This window comes from Myotis davidii, unplaced genomic scaffold (genome assembly GCF_000327345.1).
Source record: "Myotis davidii unplaced genomic scaffold, ASM32734v1 scaffold44, whole genome shotgun sequence".
Taxonomy (NCBI): Eukaryota; Metazoa; Chordata; class Mammalia; order Chiroptera; family Vespertilionidae; genus Myotis; species Myotis davidii.
The window spans coordinates 169162-192154 of NW_006299705.1; the positions used below are offsets into that span (position 1 = coordinate 169162).

Here is a 22993-nt window from a genome sequence, read left to right on the forward strand (position 1 = left end):
GGGAGAGAGAGATGGAAACTTTAATGATGACAGAGAATCATTGATTGGCTGCCTCCTGCACACCCCTACTGGGGATTGAGCCTGCAACCCAGGCATGTGCCTTGACCGGAATCGAACCTGGGACCCTTCAGTGTGCAGGTCGATGCTCTACCCATTGAGCCAAACCAGCTAGGGCCAGGCATTTTTAATTATTAAAAAACCTGTACCTCATAAACTTCTGCTGTAAGTCAGAGTCTTTGGGAGGTCTACACGTGGATATTTGAGGGCTTTCAGCTCAGATGACTAAAATGAGTCAGTGTATCCAGATATCAGCTTGGCTGATTCTCACCACTCCCCCAAAACCTTAAAAATGAAACTGGACAGTTGATGGAGTTCACTGGTGGTTTTGACTCTGGGTGACCGTCTTTAAACATCCTATGGAGAAAGGAAATAGGATTAAATATATAGAATGACTTAGCAGTGGTCTCAAACCAGCTGCACATTAGAATTACCTGGGGTGCTTTTAAAGATGGTGGTGCCCACGCCTCCACCCCAGCCCCATTAAGTTAGACTTTGGGGTGTGGGGCCTGGACATCAGTATGAAGAATTAAGTACTAATAAGTATTAGTTGATTCTAATTATGCAGCCAGGGTGAGGAATCACTGCCTTAGAATGCTAGTTCTATTAATGTTTCAAAAAGTTTAAACCTTCTGACTAGAACAAGTCAGGAAGCCAGCTCACCTAACAAGATGCCAAGAAACTCTGGGGTTAATTTGAATCTTCACTTTGCCCAGGCTTTTTTGACTTTAGACTGGGAATTCTGGCAACCAGATACCCCTTTCACCAGTTTGGTATGTCCTGATTGGCTAGAAAAAGCCTAGTCTTTCTGAACCCTCCTCTCACTAAGTTTGGTATCCCGCCTTGTCTAGGGAGAAGTGTCTCACTTTTGAGAGTATTGTGTGTGGAAAGTGACCTTTCAACAGTTTATGAATGAAGTTGAGGTGCTGAGGGCCTTGGAAATCATACAAAGTTAAGATCTAAACCAGTTTCTAGGTCAAATGTTAGGGTATAATATTCAGCTATGGGCAATATTGCTTTCAAATGAGTTCCTAACATGGATTACTAACATTGCTTACCTGTGATTTACCAAATGCAGATCAAAATGGTTAAATGCCAAGGCTAAAATGCCCTCTACCAGAGAGAGGGAGATGCCCAGTCTCCCTTTGCACGTCCTATGGACCTTCTTGTGGATGAGAAAGGGAGGTGTCCTGGGTCTGGGGGGTCTCTTCGCATTCCTGTGACCCTGGCTTTCTCTTTGTTTATTTGCCAAAGGACCAGGGACCACCAAGACAACCAAGCCCTCAGCTGTGCCTCCAGGCCCGCCTGTGTACTTGGACCTGTGCTATATTCCCAACCACAGCAATAGTAAGAATGTTGATGTTGAATTTTTCAAGAGAGTGAGGTCGTCCTACTACGTGGTGAGTGGGAATGACCCTGCTGCTGAGGAGCCCAGCCGGGCTGTCCTGGATGCCCTGTTGGAAGGGAAGGCCCAGTGGGGCAGCAACATGCAGGTAAGAGCTCCAGGACAGTGTCTGCACAGCCCGTGGAGCTGTGCCCAGGGCAGAGGGAAGGAGTCGTGTGTAAGGAAGCATCGTTGTGATCGTGGATCCACGTGTAGTGCTCACGGTTCTGACACACGTGAAATATCCTGAGACAGAGTGGATTTCACACACAGAAGATAGTCTAAAATATTATTCTTGGTACCAGTAACAACCCTGTCCTGGGAGGAAAGCCACTTTCCCACCCTAACGAAGGCAGGCGTAATTTACTTACCTGCCAAATGGGCCCAAGATTACTTGTCCTTCCTGCTAATAAACCAAGAGTAAGTGTGCATGAATCACAGTGGTCATATTTCTGTGTGAGAATTGCTAAGGAATTGTCTTTGCTCCCTTGTGTTTCATGAATAGCCCAAAGCTAGCAGTGTGGCCAAGTAGAAAAGTAGCTGTCCATGTGAAATTCTACAGGAGGGGCATTGCTAAAGATGGTTGCCAACAGGATATTCCCACCTCACCAACATGACTGGCCACCGACCACTCTTTATTATGTTGGCTGTGATCTTCGCTTATCTAAGTTTTACTTGGTCTGCAGTCACCTAGTAAACTGTATTTGCATAATAGTAAATAGATTTGTTTGTTAGTTAATCATATGAAATCTAATCAAGAAGCACCAGTGGCCTCTTAATGAATTCTGGGTGGAATTTTTACTATTCAAACCCACCCATCCACCCACCCATATTGCTCCTCTATCACTCTTCCCCCTCCCCCACAAATTAAAGATACAAATTTTTGTTCTCAGGACAAAATGTTAGTTACACACAGTAGAAAGCTTTGAGCTGCAATAATAACCAAAGCTCCTTGCATTAAATATGCATTGTCCTTGATGCAAAATTTACCAAGTGTGTTAAAGGAAATACAGAAATTCCTCCTTAATGGAAGCACTTCTTCTTTTAACACTAAAGAATTGAGAAATTGATGATGAACATAGATGAACCAATTGACTGGTCATTAGTTGCATTTGGTTCCAGTCTTCAACTTCCCCCCCAAAATCTTGATATTTTCTTGCAGCTTTATTCTGGTTCATAGAAAATGTAAGTTGAAGAAAAGTCCTTCGCATTTCTTGAGGAAAATATAAAATTTTCCTTTCTTTACCCTTCTGCTCTCTAATTAATTAATACCTTATTGTTGTTCTCTTTTTTTTATCTGATTTCCAGCTCTGCCCTCAAGCAGTTATTTTGCTCTCTCCCTGCAGGTGACCCTGATCCCGACTCATGACTCCGAGGTGATGAGGGAATGGTACCAGGAGACCCATGAGAAACAGCAAGACCTCAACATCATGGTTCTAGCAAGCAGCAGCACCGTGGTTATGCAAGATGAATCCTTCCCTGCATGCAAGATCGAACTGTAAAGACCAAGGCCAGCCACACCACAGGATTTGAACTTTGTTTCCAGAAACTCTTCAGTTTGAAACTACTTTTTCTAAAAAGTCAATTCATCTAAATAAGTCATTGAACTGTTACCTGCCAAACGCTATGCTGTGTCATGGTGGTGCAAGTCACTGGTATTTCTCAGTTTTTGCTGATGGTTAAGGGAAATAACAGTATTCCCACAATAGGGTTCAAGTTACTGCAAAATGACCTACCCTAGTTCATCTCTGCTGAACATTTGGAATTCACGCACTAGCAAACTCAACTGACTTCTGCTAGGTAGAGGCATTTGTCTTAGAGAAAGAGAGAGAGAAAGCAAGAGAAAGAGAGAGGAAGAGAGAGAGAATGCAGGAGAGAGAGAGAATGAGAAAGAAAAAGAATGCAAGGGAAGGAGATATAATGGTAGAGAGGGCTGGTGAGATACCCAGAGAGGAAAAGGGAGAACAGGGTGGGGTAAGGAAGAGAAAATAACCAATAATGTGGTCTGCATTTTCTTAGGCAGTTTATATTCTGTAGTCTATATATGCAAAGTTTTCCACTTGTGGCAGTCTGAGTCATCAAAAAGGGTCTTAATTTTCTAAAACAAGCCGGCAGGAGGAACACAAAAAGAGCAGAACTTGTTATGAGGGCATGTGAGATTTTCATGCTTTAATTAAGCTCCTTCAGTTTGAAGGCTGCACACGACATAACGTAGTGAGTGTAGATTGGACACACTTTGAACCCCCTTCGGAACTCTGACTCTTCCAACACATGAGTAGATTGGTCTAAGGCATGCTCCCAGCATCTGTGTACCCAGTTAGTCCACTCTGAGTCAATTAACCTGCATGCGGAAACAACCAACTCCACCCCAATCAACAAGCAAATACCAAAGCAGTTGGGAGTACATATAGTAGACAATTTGCCTTAGAAAGTGACTTGAATGTACAAAGATACTTGATGCACTTATTATTTTTTAATGCGAGACAGCAAGCGTATAAAACATCCATGTAGGATTATAGCTACTCCAGTTACAGGAGCATGTGTGTGCGGGTGTGGGGGTACAAGAAGCCAATCTGATTGGTGCAACAGTTTGATGCTGAATCATGCGTGTGGTTTACCACCTCAGTGCCCCTGTGGCCCCTCAGCCAAACACGTTGAGCCTTTAATAGCTTCTTTGCTACTGCAAGTTCAGGATTGAAGTGTGGCTTCTATGATCAGAACTGGGAAAACTGAATCATATGATGGAAGAGGTTTTCAGCAAGTGTACATTATTTACCTTCCTTTGTCTTACATTGGCTTTTTTTTTTTCATTTTTTTTTAAGTTCAGTATAATTATGGGAACAAGTGTACAGAAGGATTTTTTTTTTTTTTTTTTTTTTAGCTATGTCAGGACCTTTCATAGAAGAACTTTTAAATAAATGTTTTCATTTGCAGGAAAATGCAAAGAAATTTTTCAAGTGACAGTTTTTTTTTAAAGTGTTTCGTAAGACAAAATGAATAATGTTTTTTGAAGTTCTGGTGAGTTTGAAGTCTGATATTGCAGTGATAATATTTATTAAAACACACAACTGCCAGGAAGTGATCCCTCCCACCCTGCTTCCCATAACATAAAAATCTGAGTATGTGCTATTTGAGAGTGGGGAGAATGGCGTGGTAGGCTACTTTTCCAGGCTTCTGCATCACCCAGTGATATCCTACATTCTTCTTTCAAGATCTTCAACCATGAGGTAAAAGAGCCAAGACAAGTTCAAAGAACCCTAGCGAAAATTTGCTTTGGGATTTCTTTTCTGGAAAAAAATAAACAAAAAACAATACATTGAAAACAAATGAATTCCCAACTCCGACTGTTCATCGTGTAGAGTTCAGAGATCATTCCCATCATTGAACTATGAATCTGGGAAGCCAGATCATGATTCAAACTGACGTCAGGTTTCGAGTGGCAGATCCATCACCCGGTGTTCTGGTGTGGCAAATTCTCAGTGACGACTGTGCTGTGCTGTCATGTGGCGTTTCCCGCAGATTCCGAGATCTACGGAGTAGTGAACAATGACCTCATTTTATTTATTTCAAAAGTAACATTTTAGTTTATTTTTGTCTGATAAGTGTATGTTTTGCACTGCTAACTACTATGAGGGTTTAAACAATGCTTCTTCAGGGTCCCTTCACTGAGGACCTATGCAGTCTACTTAATGCTGTGAATTACATTTTCAAATGTTTAATTTTTTTAAGAAAAATTAATATTCTATTTTTTTTAGGTTTCTCTAGAAATGCAGCTTTTATTTATTACTCCATTTCCCCCCCAAGTCCTTAATAACAACACATTAAGGGTACAAAAAATTACCGCACGATGGAAAACTCATTGTGACAAAAATGAATTTAATTGAGCATAAACTCATCTGCTTCAAACTTATTTAATGAGACAACCTAAGTTACCCAAGACAATTATTTAATGATTGGGGGTTGAGTTAGCCCACATAATGCATGGGAACAGGACTAGATTCCCAGTCTTCTTGCCAAATCCAGACCTCTGGTTGACTTTTCTTTGATAGAAGATGAAATTATTCTCCAATTTCTCAAACTAAATTTATTTAACATGTACATTATTTTGCTTTTAAAATACACAAACACTTTAGGAGAATTATAACCAATCTTCAATTATAATGATTCTATCCCACTCCTTTTTTTAAAATTTTGTTTTGGGATTTAAGGGAAACATATACAAGCTGGTCTTTGTAAAAATATACAGCTGGTCTTTTTCCTATGAAATATCAGTACCTTTCTCCATTCATTGTTCTCAGTGATGACCACAGAGCCCAAGTATACCAGGAAAACCAATATTTGCATTACAGTTTGCTCCTGTCCTTCCAGAAACCTTCTCTACCTGGGTGACTAACCTAATTTTGCTGATTCCATAAATACACAATTAGTTCAGTATGAGCCATCACAATGTACCATGTACATTCATGGTGAGAGCTAAAGATTGACATAGACTTCTAGGAGCTGTATTCATGCCGGTTACTTGATCCAATTGTGTAGATGGGATATTTGAGTGGAAGGAATTTATACTCTTTAAGTGATGGGATTCCATCGAGCTAGCACTCATGATCATGACCTTTTTGGTAGTATTCTTAAGCAAAATTCTACAGAGACTAAATGTTAGAGATGACCCTCCATTTTCAATTTTAACTAATTCTATCCCCTTTCTCAAGACCCAACCCTCGTGCATGCTTTCTCAGCCTTGTGGGACTGGATACAATGACTGACCCCCCCCCTCCCCAAACACCATTTTCCATGGAGTTAAAAAAAATTTTTTTTTCTTAACCTTACATATCATAGTGAATGGTTTCCCCAGTGTATATGAATGTTTTAAGTGTCTCCAATAGCTTATGCTGTTTAGAAGCTTTTCAATAGTCATTTAATAAGGTTAAATCATTTGCTAATTGGAAATTTTACCACCTTCCATTGTTCCTGTATTACCAAATTTCAGCTCTCGGGAGCTGTTCTATGGTTCTGAATTGCTTTTCTTGCTTCTCTTAGTCACCTGTCTGTCACAGGAGGTTCTTGCTCAGTGATGACATTGTGAGTTAGGTTTAATAACCTTATTTTTTTTGCGCTTCAGATGTAGAAGACAAGATCCTGCTTCCATTTGAAAGGAACTGTAAGCTTTTATCTTCTAACCAACTGAACAACACACCAAAAGCAGCCTAAGGATGAGATTTCTTTGAAAGCAATTAGGTTATTCACCTGGTATTAAAACGATTTGCTATTTTAAAAAATCGGTGACTTTCTTGATTTAAAAGGCAGCATCAAAAACTGCAAAGGAAGGGGGAAAATAGCTTCTCTGCACTCGTTCGGAGCTCCCAGAGCCGGACCATCGAGATGAGGCAGCCAGACCATCTGCCCTTTCGGGAACACCCAGCCCAGGGCCAGGTCCGGGGCACCTGTGTGCGGAAGGCAGCCCTTCTCTCCTGGCCCTGCGATGAGGTGGTCTTGAGCCTGGCAGAGAGGCGCCTCCCCCTCCTCTCTCTTGTTCTGAATGGTGTTTGTGTCAGTCTGCAGCTGTGTATGGTATTATGTCTTATAATCCTGCATCACTTCTATCCTATCCAGTCATATCTAATGTAGAAAATTAGTTTCCAGTGGAAGTAATATGTAGTGCTTTTATGATATTTGTGTGCAATATCCCCTCTTCCATTGAGGATATTTGATGTAAAAGAAAAAAAAAAGACCGCAGTTCCACAATAAAATACAAAAGTGGCAAAAGTTCAGGTGTGTGCTGTCTTACGCTTTGTGTTGCTGAGTTGGCTCATCGGGGGTTGGGATTTGCCATCTATGGCCGGGGGTTTAATGATCAAACATGAACAATGATGAAAGATCTGAAATGGGTGTTATTAGGAACCAACTGTAATGCAGTGCTGGGTTTACCAGTAAACTTGATGTTCACTGGAATACATTAGTTCCTGTTAGGTGGAATAGTGCAGGCCATTGTGAAATTTGCCTTCAGTGCACCCCTATTCTCTTAATTTGTCCCTCAATTTCCTTAGTCCAGTTTGGGGTGCCCAGAATCCTGCTTTACCAGTGTAGTTGGAGGGGGGTACTGGGAGGGTTTCCCACATGAACCAATTATAAACCCCAAACCAGGTGTTACTCCCAGCTCTGCCACACCTGGGTGTGTGACCGCTCACTTTATCCCTGTCTGGAGTTTCTTTTCTCACCTGTGAAGGAAAGGCTTTGACAAGATGGTCACACTGGATGGCCCTCCCAAGACTGACTTTCTGGGTTCTATAAGGCCATCTTACTCAGTAGTTACATCCAACGCCTTCTCTTGGTTTCTTGTGCAGTTACAGAGTAAGCTCTATGTAAGTAGCGTAATACCCTGTGGATGTGACTGACACCCAGGAACTAAAAGCTGCTTCAGAAAAGTGATTATGCATGAAGTACCTGAAAAAAGGAGGAATTCCTCATAGTCATTCACATTCTTGTACCTTTACTCAATACCCAGCAGTAGGTAATACTGTGAGGACTTAAAGGTGAACAAAGCTCCCCTCATTGGGGTGAGAGGGGTCCCCAAGTTCAAGGGCAAGCTGTGGTGACCATAGGAAAAGCACCTGTTCTCTCTAAGCTGAGAACAGGTGTGCGGGTGCGCTGGACAGAAAGTAAATTCCAGGCGGAGGTAGCAGCTCACATGGAAGCTCAGTGAAGAGCAGGGTCAGTGTCCATGGGGGCCTGGCATCTCAGTTCCCTCCATGTGGCACTGAAAATGTGCCCGCAGAGTGCTCAACAGTGACCTCTAGGCCATGGCCTTTCTGTCTTCAGGGATGGTCTTTTGGCCATAGGTCTGTCCTGAATCAATGATGTTCCTTTGTCGCACACACTCCTTTTGATCTTACACTGGGCCTCCAAACCATGGGGCTTCACTGACCCGTCCCATTAGCAGTCACTATTTGCCAGGAGGGATTCTGAAATTCCTCCAGAAATGGACGGGTTAGCAAACATGTGAAAACTCAGGGTGGGACATCACCAAAATATTTTAATGGCATCAGATTAACCTTAAGTAAATAAATAGTTTTCGACTCCACTGTCAGGCTATCCCGTCTCAGAAAGGCTTTCTGGCCCGAACCTAGGGGGACTGACCCTCCAGGGTTGCTGGGACTGCCCTGTGACTGAACATCCTGTGTCCCAGGGGACCCCTCAGTCCTTAGAGCCCTCAGTTTGGTCACCGTACCTGTTCCATTTCACATTCTACCTTAGGCACATTCACCTTAGAGGGTGTTTTATGGATTAAGATGTTGAGCTCTGCAGAGAGGAAGTGTCATAGCAACCAAAACCCTCCTACCACCGGGTATAACAAAGGATGTGAGGTCCCCTTTATAAAGCCTTCACAAATCATCTTTGTGTCCTTGATCTAGTTTTTTTTAAAAAAATATATTTTATTTATTTTTTACAGAAAGGAAGGGAGAGGGATAGAGAGAGAGTTAGAAACATCGATCAGCTCCTCCTGCACACCCCCTACTGGGGATGTGCCCGCAACTAAGGTACATGCCCTTGACTGGAATCAAACCTGGGACCCTTCAGTCCATAGGCCGACGCTCTATCCACTGAGCCAAACCAGCTAAGGCCGATCTAGCTTTTAAAGCCCAGAAGAGAATTTATTTTCAGATGCTTTTTTGTAACAAACTGTTAATGAACATGCCCAGCTTGGATTTGGAACCCCTACCATTCCTACACAATAAACACACAGCCCAAGTCACTGCTTTGTTTTAGACAAAGATCCCAGTGTCGACTGCCACAGTCTCAGTGGCATTGCCACCACCTTTGGCTTGGACATCCCTGTCACCATAAAGGTAATGACATCCTCAGGACGGCATGCGGCATCACCAAAAGGTCAGATCAACGGGGGAGGAAGGTTATTTTCAAGCTAAGAAGCTGTTATTTAGAATAAAAGGCAATTTTCCTGACAAAACTGTTGAAAAGCATTCCTCTTTCCCCATTTTCTAAAAAAAAGATTTAAAACATTTATCATTCTCAGAGTTTGAAAAGTTCAGCTCTGAAGTAGAACTCTGAAAAGCTGAGCTCTAACCATGTAATGAAAAGACAGTAACACCACATATTTTACTCTTATGAGTCACTAAACCAAAGTCCCCTGAGCCCATTTTAAACTCCGTCCCTTCCTCACCCACACAGGCCCATCGAGGTTATGGGGACAGTGGTGTTGGATCCCGCTGCCTTGTTGGAGGTCACATTATAGCGGCTTCATTTGGGCTCAAGAACCCTGGTTCCAGGTATATATCCTCAGACAGCAAAATCATATAAACCACCATTTACCCTTTTCCATATGTTCATAGGTCAACATCCAACCACTGAGCCACACCAGCTGGGCAAAAAGGTGCCTTTTGATTTATCTTGGATGTTCCTCTTGCTTTAAGGGAATGGCAGAAAAAGCCCTGCCCTTGATAAACCAAATGTCAGAACTGGCTTTGGATTAGAGCTCTCTACCTCAGTTAGATTCAGCTTTGCTAGCAGAGGGCCCGTGTGGGATACTAACTGCAGGTGTATGTGGAGGGAATGCTCAGGGTGAGGTCCGCAGTTTCAGGTTCCTTATTTACAACAGGTTCCTGGTACCTCCCTCATGGGGTTGCTGGGGTTGTTGGCACACAGTGAGGCTTCCATAAATGCCAATCTAATGGAGAAGAAGGGTTGAAACTATGTTGTGATGAGATTCCCTATCTCTCTCTCCCTTCCTCAAAAGATAAAGAACACATTAAAGGGAAAAAAAAGAAAAGAAAAAAACAGAATCCAACAAAAGAATCCAAGAACATTTATTTCCACAGGTTCTTGATAAAAGACCGCAATCCAGGATAGAAGTACACTGCACTTAAAGGCAAAATTACACAGCAAGCAAGAGCTACCCCAACCCCTTTCACAGAGAAACTTCAGGAATGTTGGCCTCCTGAGGGTTTGATAATTACCCATTCTCCCATGCACTGGAAGCCCATGCTGTCCCAGATTTTCTGCAACTTCTCTGAGATGTGTGTTCACAAGCCGTATGTATGCGTGCATGTGTGTGGGTGTATGTGTGCACAAAAGGCTCATCTGACCTACTTAATGAAGGAGCGGAGACAATGGGTTGGAAAAACATGATGGAGAAGCTCCCAGCCAAGGAGACTAGCTTTCTCCTCAAGAGTCCGTACATTCTAAAATGCCACCGAGGTTCCTGTAATTTGAAAGCCATTGACTGACCTTCTCCCAGTTCAGGTCTGGGTGAGACACAGGGAAGGAGACTGTGGAGATGGCCCCAGAGAGGAGACGGGACCAAAGTCCCAGGACGTGCAGTTTGCCTCGGGTCGGGGGAGAGAGACCATTCGAAAGCCTGTGCTTGAGACTGGATACCTGAACCCTGGCACCCCGTCAGGAGCTCCGAGGTGGCTGGTGGCTGCAGTTTGACTGCTTTCCTAGTTCCACAGCCTCTGGAACTAAGAGTGGGCAGCCTGCACGGGCAGACACAAGGCCTCAGTCTGTAGAACATCTCGGTGTTCTTCGCACAGGTGGACGGCTTACAGGAGGAGAAGGCGGATGGAGGAGGCTGAGGCTGCCATCACGGTCACAGTGATCCCATGATGGGGCTGGTGAAGTCCCTGTGGTGGGGCTGGGCGGTGGGGCCCTGTTAGGCAGCCGCCTTTGCTGCTTGCCGAGCCAGGTACTCCTGCTTCGCCTTCTCCCTGAACTCCTGTTCCCGCTGAATCAAGTACAACAAATCCCGATGCCACTGCTGCAGCTTCCGCTCGTAGGTGGCGATGTCCTCTGCTTCACAGGCGGGCAGCTGGTCTTTGATGAGTTGAGTGGTTAGCGTCAAAAGACTCTCTGACTCAACTTTGCCCAGAGCCTGAAGTTGGGAATGTAAGGCCTGTTGGAAAGAGGAAAAACGAGGAGAAGGGCGTGCGTGTGGAAGGATACAAGGAGGAGAAGGAAAAGGAATCCACACATCCAGCTTGCAGGAAAAGGCATGCTGTCGGGAACCTGGCAGAGGCCTTCCATCCAGGCACTGATAGCGTTTGCTCTGTTTCCCCGCAGCCCAGCCATTTGGCTAAGATGTACTACATGTCATTTCTTCCCCTTCACTTACAAACAGTAAATGAAACTCCATAAGCTGTGATTCCCTCTAGTTTCTGGTTCTAAGCCACAGTGACAGCACAGGCATAGCAAATCAACATTTCCACCCCGCCCTGCACCGAACCAAGCAGCCAACCCCAAGAACAAAGAACTCAAAGATGCAAACGAAATGGCAGAAGTGGCTGATAAACTGGAGGAAGCCCCTCCACATCTTCTCCTTCAGAACCACCGAGAAAAATGTTGGCCTGATGCGCGTTCCTTTTAACAGATGGAAGCCATTCAAGGACTTCTTGCTAATGGCGCGCTAACAGCTCCCGCGGGTGCTGCGCTCCACGGGCTCTACCTGCTGCGCTCACAGGTCAGCCTGTAGTGCTGACTGCTCCGCTCCATGGGAAATGGCAGCTGGGTTTGTTCGCACTGTATTCCCGGAGAAGTAAAGTACGGAAAACACTAATCTACTTGAGTGCTTCAAGATGTAGATCACTGGAGAGAGCCACTTATGGCCCAACGATAGCTTATTCCACCCATCTCCATTTCAAAACAACTGCAGTTCACTGGCACAGGCGAGGAGGTCTGCTCCCAGGGTAGGGAATGTGAGCAGGTCTACAGGCTTCAGGCAGTGGCCAGAGGCGCAGTGTGATGGGTCTGTCATACAAAATTGGGCCCAAAACAAATTACCTGAGACTAATAAACATGAAGCAACAGAAAGACAAGGAAATATAAGATGAAAATCATTACTCATGGGGTTTGAGGCCAAGGAAACAGCTTGGGACATCAGAATAAGGACTCAACTCTGAGTCAGAAAACTTGTTCAAGTCTAAAGCCTATGGGCTGGTTTCTCTCAGCCGTGGTGTCCTGTAACATGGATGAGCCGCATCTGTCACCCAGGGCCACAGCGAGGACAGACGAAATGCAGTGGTGTCTGACGCACAGACAGTAGCCAATAAGTATTTGTCTCTTGTCTTTTTCTGATTTTTTTAAATGTTTTTGGAAGTGTGAGGACTAAGAATTTAATTTAGGCACTGATTTCAATTCTTTGAGGTTACGTATATAAAAAACAATAGAAAGAGGTGGTAATTTTCAGTAACGGTGTGACAGCCTTGGTCAATATGAATATGGTAAATGATAATCTATGGGGCTCAGAAGATTTTATTTTGTTTTGTTAGCCTTTCTAAATCTGAAAAAATTAGGCAAAGTTAATTGGAAAAGAATTAAGCCAGCTCTACTGTTAATTCTCTGTGAACATGGATTAACCTTTCTTTCTTAGTTTTCAAATTATAAAAGGGGAAGTTGAGCAACGACCTTACAGAATACTGGAAGGAACAGTTGCTAAAAGTACAACAGAATCCCCCTTATAACAGGTATCTCACAGCTGGTTCATGATAATTACGGAAAAGATGTAAAGGTAATAATCTGGCGAAATGTGCATCTCTCATCCCAAAGTGACATAATGGGTCAGCTGGCATGGATGGGAATGGTTTCTGCTTCATACAAAGAGTTCTCCTTTGGGTAGCACTTTTTCTCTTTGCACAAAATAGATGAGAAAAGCAAATAAGAGGCCAAGGGTTTAACCAGTGGTTCTCAACCATAAAATTATTTTCGTTGCTACTTCAGAACTGTCATGTTGCTACTGTTATGAATCGTAATGTAAATATCTGATATGCAGGATGGTCTTAGGCGACCCCTGTGAAAGGGTCGTTCGACCGCCAAAGGGGTCGTGACCCACAGGTTGAGAACCGCTGGTTTAAACTCTGAACATGGCTCTTTTTTTCTGGCGACCACAGAGGCTTCGGGGGTGTTAGCTACGAGCTACCAAAGGCAGCGTCAGTGCTCAGGGCTGCTGAAAGGGAGAGTGGCCTTGTTTCCATCTTCCACGCGGGACAAGAGAGCATTTCTAATGGCCTCATACACAACACAAAGCCGCCAAGAGGAGCAGAGGAAGATGCCTGCATCTAACCTTCATCTTGCTCAAGTGTGGCTTGGTAATTCCTACCTGCATCTCTGGGTTGTCAAGCACGCTTAGCACAACATGGAGAAAGGACCAGATCCTTTCCTCTCGGGGTTGGAGTCAGGTGATGGCTAGGAGGAGGAAAGCTATTACTGACCCACCAGGCACATGTCAGGGATGAGGGGTAATGACATGCTGCCTTAGCGAACAAAACGGCAACCCATTAGCTCAAGTACAAAAAGGAGCCTAGATATTTACATTTGTTCCTTTTAAGACCACTTCCTGTGTGAAGCAATAAAAATGCAATTTTTGATGTCAGTTTTTAACGCCTTTGTGTGTGACATTAATGCATGAAAGGACTGCCTGTCTATCACAGAGGCAGAGAGCATGCTTAATGCACAGCTGAGTGCTGTGACTAACCTTAAATCGCTCCAGGTAGCGGGGAAGCTTGGACTGTTCGGTTTCTTCAACGTCCAACTGCTCCACCAGCTCTTCTGGGCCCTGGCTGTCCTCCGCTCCTTGGGGCTGTTCCTCTGAGGACTCCTGGGCCGGAGCCGTCAGAGCCTGCAGTGCTCTGTCCAGCACGTCGAGCTGTGGGGCAGAAAGGGGCAGGGACTCATCAGCTCATGGTCCTGAGAGCACACTGAGAAGAGAGGCTGGAGAAGGGAAAAGAAGGAAATCCGGGATCTAAAAAGTGGTGAGAAGAGTTCTCTTATCAAATTATAGGAAACAGAAATGGTTATATGATTTCCATTAGAAACATCCTGTCAGACGGCATGGAATACTTCGTACAAAACAATGGTACAAATAAGCATGCACAGAGTTATGTGTATATGAATCAGCACAAGGGCATTTGATTTTACATTTAATCAACCAGGTAGAAATCCAAGAATTATGCTCAATGGGCACAAAAGAATGCCCTTCCCACCTCCAGGTCTTTCTTCCGTAGTCAGTTTGGAATTGGGAGAAAGGCAAAGAAAAACCAGCATAGACCACAACCAACAAAGGCCGCAGCGAATGCAAGGTGAAGCTTCTGAGCCTCGAGGGCCTCCTTCAGATGTTAGCTCGCAGAGTATCTGTAAATTAGGGATCCCTGCAACCCACATTGCTGCTGGCAAAGACCAGAGGCACACATGAAATTCACTGGTGTCTGTGACTTAGCAAGGAAGTAAATTATACAACAGAGGCTTTGTTCTGTCCCCTGTCCCTCACCACGTTCACCTTGGGGCACACCTCCTCGACCCAGAGGGACTAATCATCAGAGATGGCTCAGAAACAACCTCACAGCCAGCACTAGCACCTGTTTCAACACACATTAATTCTGTCCATGCCACGTTAGAGCAAAAATCGGGAAATACTCCAAGGCCTTTTAATGGCACTAATACATTGCACTCAAACCTGACACATGCCCCGTTCTTGCTGACACCTGAATCACATTCTTATTAAGTCAGAACACAAAGAATGCAAATCGGGCTCAGAGTAGGACTATTTCCTCGGCAAAGTACTAATGTACAATTTTGTTTTCAATCACTAGCACTGACGATAGCAGGGCTAAGTAGGAACATATATTTAGAAGTGTGTATGCTGTTATAAACCTGGCAAAGAACATAATGGTTCACTAGACATTAGCATGCCGAGCCACTACAGGAACCAGACTTGTACATCTCCCGACTGAAATGAAAGCCAAAAGGCAAGTCCTAGTGATCAGGGTCAAGGTAAAACAAATAAACAGCTCACAGTTAACTTCCACAGCCTAGAAGGAAACTACCACTCTGACACAAAAGCTGCTTGGACAGGAGTGGACACTGTGGCTTCCACTGTGGGGTGTAGTGTCATGTGGCTCTAAGATCCCTCATCTCCTGTAGCCTGAGCTAAGTCTCGTAACTGGTGTCAAGAGTCCTTGGTGACAAAGAGAGATGAGCTTGGGACTGAAGGACAGCCTCCTAGTCCAGGCAGCACGAACGCCTTGACCTCTAAGAGACATCTGATCCGGGTCTCAGCACTGGGCATTCACCATGGAACTCATAAATGGAAGGGAAAGAAGGCTATGCCATCTCTAGTCCCCAGATTCATTTCTGTGGGCTCAGGAAAAGTTGCCATTTAGTCTCCCAGGGCTCCAGGGTACAGAAAGGCCAACATTTTTAAGTGGAATCTTAACCTCTCCTGAGCTGCCACAGAGATTTTATTGGGGAGTGGGCAGTATTTTATTGAACTCAGGGGAGGGGAAGAGGTTCCCTCCTAGACAGTGGGCTATAAAGTCAACAGTAATCTTATTTTCTAGTACATTTGGTCAGTAACATTGAGAATGTTTGTGGCTTTTCATCTGAATAAGTACATGATTCTACAGAAATAAAAAAGAAGTAGGGGACAGGGGAAGACAATAAAAACAAATACAAAACACAACAGTAAGAGGTGGCTAACTCCCACTGAATTAGGACGAGGAACATACCGCTTCTCTACAGAGCTTTCCATCTTCTGGGGAGGAGGCCACCGTCTCCATCACCTGGAGGGCTCTGTCAAGGTAGCCTGGTCGCCACAGCAGAGGCATGTCGTGGTACACAGCCCGCAGCCCTCGCTGCAGTTCCACCTTCCCTGTGGCCAAAGGAGCAAGGAGAAAGCTCAGCCATGCCTTCCCACCAGGCCTGAGACAGAGGCACCCACGCACACCCACCGGGCAGCTCTAGAAACAGAGAAGGATCATTTCATATCTGAGCCAAGGGCCCTACCCCACCCAGCCACCTGTGACATTTCAGATGGATGGTGCAGAATGTGGTAAGATTCACTGAATATGTTTTTTAATACACAATTTCATGAACTTGTTTCTCCTCTTTTTCACCTGGACTGGTGGGGATTATCATGAGGACGTCTGCAGCGTAGGCTGAGGGCAATTTAGAGAGGCCGATATATCTGCCTCTAAGTGGAGCTGCCCTTATAAAATGAGTCAAACAACTGAAACACTACTTTTGTTTTAAGAACAAAATCTTCCTCAGAAAAAAAATTCTACAACTTTCCTACACTGAAAATCTTGTCAACATTGGACAACTTGCCTGGCCAGGAAATGTGGGACAGTTTTTGAAATGCGACCAAACGTCCCAGTGACTGTCCTCATGAAAAAAAAACACACACAAAACCCCATTTTGCTCTTTTGTCCTTTATTTGAGCGTTATCAGTGCTAAAGGCATAAAGTCCGCATCATCCTCTGGCTCTCAGGACATGAGTGTTCCTCCTGGTACCTCAAACCATCATCCCCCCTGGAACTCAGCATGCCAGACAGCAGGGTCCTCTGGTGGGGGCACTGTCTGTACTCCTGGGGCCCAGAGCCCCCTCTGCACTAATGACCAAAGTCACCTTGAGCTGTCAGGTCTCAAATCCACCTTCACTTATCTTTCCTGGGAAGGAGGATTTGGAAAAGCTCTAGCAGGACATAAATAGACAAAGCTTATCAGGTGACAGCTAACTTTAGAGCTTTAAGATGCTCGGGGCCGGACTGTGGCCACATTCTGGGAAGCTGCTGCCATCGAGGTGAGAGGGGCTGTCCAGCCCAGGACACACAAGAGCAAACAGCCTCTAATGGGACGGCTGCCAGTCCCAATGCCCCAGGGCCTCTGCTCAGAAACAACAACAAAGTACATTTTCCTAGCCCTGACAACTTCCCGAATAACTCCTACAGTATAATAGACTTGAATGCACATCTGAAGGCAAAAACATGTAAATCAGAATTGAAAAGAGATGGCAAATAAGGAGAATATGACTTCTTAAAAGTGTTAACTCTTTCGTGAGTCTGACAGCCCGTCTGGTAAGCTCTGAAATTCCTCCCTGAGTCACTTTGTATCAGAATCAACCTCCAAAGATGCCACATCACATTCTATTGAAGTGAACTTCAAAGGCAGCCAAACTGCTCTAACAAAATAAGCAGCTCAAAGTTAACTTTTACACCCTACTAATGAAATAGCCAATGTTTTCAAAAAACAAAGGTCAGCAGAAGCAACGAATAATCAGGAGAAGGTGCTTCCTCCAATGCCTATCAAGTAAGGCAAAGCCTGGAAGAATAATGACATAATTTGCACTTAGTAAACCTCTGCAAACAGGGCACATTTAAGGCTGAATCTTACTTGCCCTGATTGCACAGAGCCCAGGTTCTGAGGCCACACTGCAGAGGCCTCGCCTCCTGACCCGGCTGGTCCAGGGCAGTCAGGGCCCTTCCCCTGCACAGCACAGCCACGCTGTGCCAATGAGCCACCCACTGCTTTCCTGAAGTGCTACCAGTGGCGCTGAGTTCTCTTCCCTCACCTGAAAACAATACCAAGGAGAGGACTTCAACCCTAACTCTCAATTTCTTACTCCCTGGACTTCAGATCTAAAGAGAGAGAAAGATGTTGTTAATACTGGAGAAGATTCTACTGGCTGTTTCTCGCAAAAGGGGGCCAGAAATTTCCTTTTGCGCTCTAGCCCTTCCTCACACTGATTACCACTAAATATAATCTGTGGCCACCAGCACTAGTTCTCAGCTTGCAAGTTGGCAACAGTAAGGCCATCAAAGGTTATTTCTTTGTGCCTAAAAGTGAAAGTTGTATAGGAATTTACTAGCAAATCTAAATCAAACTCTAATTTTATTGTGAAGGAGAAGAGTGCATTAGTTATCCTGATGAAACACAATATCTGTAAGGATCACTTAGCTTACCCAGAAGTGCATAGCCATACAGCTGGGAACTCAAACCCACTGAGTTCTTTTGCTTTAGGCCTGGGAGTAACAGGGATGCACCGAAGTTCCTCTCCTCTTCCCACTGCAACAGAATATACCAGGTCACTGTCCAGACAAGCAATGAATACTTTACGCAAAAATGTGATTTTTAATAACATGGAGGAAAAAGAACATGTCATAGCATTAAGTTAAAAAAGCAAAATAATAAAGCTATAGATACACTATAATCACAATTTTGTAAATAAAAGGTACTTATGTTTAATGAAAAACACAGAATGTTAACAGATTTCTGGGTAGTGAAATTATGAGTAATTTTGGCTTTCTTCTTTGTACTTTTCTTTATTTTCTAAAATTTTGGCAATGAATAAGAGCTCCTTTTATAATCAGAAAAGCAAAACCAAACCAAAATAAAGAGTATACTCTGGATCAACATTGCCTGGGGCAATCAACAAACACTGACACGCTGTCAGCCCCATGTTCACTCCCATGGCTATGACAGGATGGAGCAAGCTTTTGAATTTTAAACAATTCAGCAACGACAGGATTCCCATTTGACAGTGTTAAAATAAATACAACTATTAGGCTGCTTCTAGGTAGATCTGTGCCTATCAAAAATAAATTAGGCAATCAGAAACACTTAGTGATCATTTCTTTCAGCCCAGGGCGCAAAATTACACTTCAATAAAACTGGAGCCTTTGAGACATGAGCAAATGGGGCAACGCCACAGCAGTGCTAAGCTTGCAGCAGAGCAGCAACAGCAGACAGGGATTCCCTGGAAAAGCGGGCCCGGAGGAGATCCTGGGCAATGCCCCAGACACGAGAGCTGGGGCCATTCAGTGCCACTGAGTACACACTGGCCTGAGCCTGGCTCTCGCTTGGAAACACAGAACACAAAGCTCAGGCTGCCCGGCACTGGTGTCTGCACACAGAGGTCAGGGGGGAAGCGGGGAAGGAATGCGTCTGCCCGACAACTGCAACTCGGTGTGAGTGAGGCACCCCAGGTGTTAATGGGCACTCAAAGCTTCTTCCTGGGGATGGGCTTTGTGCGACAAAAGTGTAATTTCTTCAGGTCTGAAAAAAGCAAAGGCCTTGGGAGAGAAACAAAGCCTCCCCAGGCACTTCTGAGCACAGAGAAGTGAAATTGCTGGTGATTAAGGGCCAGGTCCTTTCAGTTTCAAAAGCAAATCACTCACTATAGGTTTGATTTCCCCACATAAACTGCAAGAAAAGGGGCCAGTGAATAATAAATGAGCCTTAAAATTTTTTTTCTTTCTTTAAGGAAACCACGGTCTAAGTATCAGAATGCAATAGGGCGAAAAGCCAAGTGAGCGGTATCCTTGCTGTGCTGGGAGCCAGGCAACATGGTGACAGCGACAGGAATGGCCATATTCCCAAAGGACTTTTAAAAAGGTGAAAACAAACAGAAACAAAATGAGTGTCTTAGAAGTGTTTTTTAAAAAATGGTCTGAGAATAATGCAACCATGGCTGAAATATTACTAGTAGGTTATGGACTAAGTCAGGTGCAATTTCACCAATGTCCTCTAGGTTTTTCCATTTTATGCTTCTGCCTCTCCCATTAATACAAAGCAAACCCACATTCTCTCCCCTACCCCTCACTTCAGTTAGACATCTCAGAACACCTGCCTACACTTGCTGTCTCCCTTTTGCACCTCTAACTCACTCCACAATCCACTCCAATTTGGTTTCCTGCTCCATTATTCTATGGAAACAAAGGTTATTATTTTGTGCCTTCATGCCACTGCATTTAATGCAGTTTAAAAAGGTCCTCATCTTACTCAGAAGCATGCTATACTGCAGACCACTCTCTTCCCGTGGGTTTTGTGGTCTGCACATTTCTATTTCCTTTTTGCTCACTGGCTCATTTTCAGACATTTACACATGGATGTATACATTTTATATCCAGATTTTTCCATTAAGCTCCTGATTTCCCTTGTGCAATCTCGACTGTCTCAAAATGCAAAATCTTCAGAGCCATACTTCAGAGCTAAATTAATGATTTTCTTCATAAAACCCAGTCTTTTTCCAGAGTTCCCTTTGCAAACACGACAACCCCTCTGTCCAGATACACAAGCCAGAAACTGAGATAAGATTTGACCCCCATTTTCCTGCCTCCACATCTAGTTCATTATCATGTTATCTGCCTCCCAAATATGTCCATTGGCTACGCTCTAACTCTACCACATCCTGGTCCCAAACTACCATTATCTCTTGCTCAGACAACCATAATCATCTCCTAAGTGCTCTGACCACAGCCATCTCGGCCCCACTCTGATCTTTTATGCACATTATAGCCAGAGGCATCTTTTTAGTACAAATCTGATCATGTACACCTCTGCTAAAAACTTTTCAATGGTTTCTCACTATTTTAGGATGAAGACAAATAGCTTAGCATGATCTATATTTTCCTACCTTGTCTCATCCTACAGCTGCCTTCCATTCTCTCTGTTGCAGCTACACTGATTATCTTCCTATCTGCTCAGTCCCTTTCTGCTTAGTCCCTTTCTGCTCAGTCCCTTTCTTCTCTCATATTCTTTCTGTTTCTGCACATGTTTTGGATTTTCTTCCTCCTTTTCAGCCAGTTAATTCCTAGTCATCCTTCAAATATTAACCCAAGAACTATTTCCATAAGAAAGCTTTTCCTAACCTATCTAAGTTTAAAATACAAAAATTCCTATAGCCTTTCAAAGACCACATCTTTGTAGTACTCATTATAGTCATAATTTTATATTTGTGTGTGTTTCATTTTTAAATGCCTGTAATCTTCTTAGGTTGTAGGCAGGAAATGTTTGCTTACCTTTGTGCACAGGTATGAAATGTTATAGGTGCTCAATACATATTTAATGAGATAATGAATATGGTGTTTGCCATAAGCTATTAAAACTCATCTTAGAAAAGCAAACACACCATAACTTCTTTATTTTTTTATTTTTTTCAAATTTTATTTTTTATTACAAAGGGTATTACATATGTGTCCATTTTTTCCCCGCCCTAGAGAGTCCCCTAGCCTCCCCTATTCCCCAGTGTCTTATGTCCATTGGTTAGGCTTATATGCTCACCATAACTTCTTTAGAATGTGGACTGGACCAGATGACATTTTCAGTTCTTACCCAAATTAGATTTAAAAAAAAATTTTTTTTATTGGTTTCAGAGAAGAAGGGAGAAGGGATAGAGAGATAGAAACATCAATGATTAGAGAGAATCATTGATCAGCAGCTGCCTCCTGCATGCCCCCTACTGGGGATTGAGCCCACAACCTGGACATGTGCCCTTGACCGGAATCAAACCCCCCTTCAGTCCACAGGTCGACGCTCTAGCCACTGAGCAGAACTGGCTAGGTCCCAAATCAGAATTTTTTAATGTTACATTTAAGGTTAAGGGCAGATAATAGGATCAGACTTCCTGGCTTCATAAGGCAGTTCATGCTATTAACTGACATCCCTGTGCCCCAGCCTTCTCATCTGTACAAAGCTGTGAGAACTGACTGCATTAATAAATTTCCTGGTATAAAGTGCTATTTAAATATTAGTTATTGTGTTATCACTGTTGTTATTCTGAGGACAGCAATCATTAATGACTAAGTACCTAACCTAATGGATAAAACCAAAACCTGACATTCTGGATTGACCCACTGTAACCTTAGGAAGGCACTGATAGAAATTAAATAATTGGTATTTAATACCTAGGGTTGCGGTCAAAGTCAGCAGCCTCACTTCTTCTTTGATATGCCAGGTCCAGCTCTCACTGACTATCTGTTACCCATTTCTGAAGAGCACTGGAACTAGATCGTTTCAAAACGTGCCTAAGCACTTTCACTTGCGATTCTCGTGAGTGGAGGACATCCAGTTCCACTTTGTTAGAAAGCACTAACTACAATGGAGCACAAACACTCATTCCTCGTTGTACACAGCCACAGAGCTGCCCACAGACAGCTCTTTCCAGATCCGAGAGCCGGGGTTTCCTCTGGCCACCTCAGCCTGCCCAGTAGCCACTACCTGCTTTTTCTAAGGTTCTGGGGAACTGCTTGAAGGTAGATCACTTACAGTGAAGTCTGTCTTCTTTGCTAGGCAGTGGTATAAAACATAGAGGGAGAGAAGCTGGGTGGAAGGTACTTCAAAGGCTTCTTGCATCATGACCTCAAAAACCACGGATAAAGCATCTGGCAGGAAGATCAAAGTGAAAACGAGAGCAAATTAGCTGCAGGTAACATCACCAAATCTGTATTTAACTATAAATATTCTTATAAAAACATGGGGCACGATAGAAAAGTAAACAGAATTAAGAAATAAAAAATGTGGCTCTGTTCCTAGTTCTTCCCAAACCTTTAGCTTCTATTGTACATACCGTATTTGCCGGTGTATAAGACGACTGGGCGTATAAGACGACCCCCTAACATTTCCACTCAAAATACAGAGTTTGTTATATACTCGCCGTATAAGACTACCCCCTCTTCCGCACACCTTCCACACACCAAATAAAAGGTAAAACAATATCAGATTTGATTTTAACATTTTAATTTATATTCAAATGCTTATGACATGCAGGAAAACTGTCACAAGGCTGTATGTAATCAAACATATACATAAAACAGTGCAAGTTTATTACCGGTAAACATACCGGTAATTCACTAAAGAAAACACACTCTATAGACTGGTACCGTAGATGCTTCTCAGGAACACAGGCAAGCAGCCCACAACCTAGAGGGACTGTCAATGATAGAAGAAAGATAACAAATAGAGGTAGAGAGCAAGTGCCGGGCAAGTCCCTAGCAA

At 43.7% G+C, this 22993-nt stretch overlaps 2 protein-coding genes across 5 annotated transcripts in view; one reads left to right on the forward strand and one right to left on the reverse strand.

Annotated features, from left to right (window-relative positions):
- MAP1B (microtubule associated protein 1B) overlaps window positions 1-7207 on the forward strand; it is a 92655-nt gene extending 85448 nt beyond the window's left edge. For both annotated transcript variants that reach the window (XM_006775423.2, XM_006775424.2), the window contains 2 exons: window positions 1312-1550; window positions 2788-7207. In XM_006775423.2, the coding sequence (XP_006775486.1) occupies window positions 1312-1550; window positions 2788-2943 (395 nt within the window). In that variant the 3' untranslated portion in view covers window positions 2944-7207. The remainder of the gene's footprint in view (window positions 1-1311; window positions 1551-2787) is intronic.
- Window positions 7208-10236: 3029 nt separating this feature from the next.
- Window positions 10237-22993, reverse strand: part of MRPS27 (mitochondrial ribosomal protein S27) — a 77094-nt gene continuing 64337 nt past the window's right edge. For all 3 annotated transcript variants that reach the window (XM_006775425.2, XM_006775426.2, XM_015571663.1), the window contains 5 exons: window positions 22265-22380; window positions 18181-18283; window positions 15949-16091; window positions 13920-14090; window positions 10237-11345 (listed from right to left, as the gene is read on the reverse strand). In XM_006775425.2, coding sequence (XP_006775488.1) covers window positions 11106-11345; window positions 13920-14090; window positions 15949-16091; window positions 18181-18283; window positions 22265-22380 — 773 coding nt within the window. In that variant the 3' untranslated portion in view covers window positions 10237-11105. The remainder of the gene's footprint in view (window positions 11346-13919; window positions 14091-15948; window positions 16092-18180; window positions 18284-22264; window positions 22381-22993) is intronic.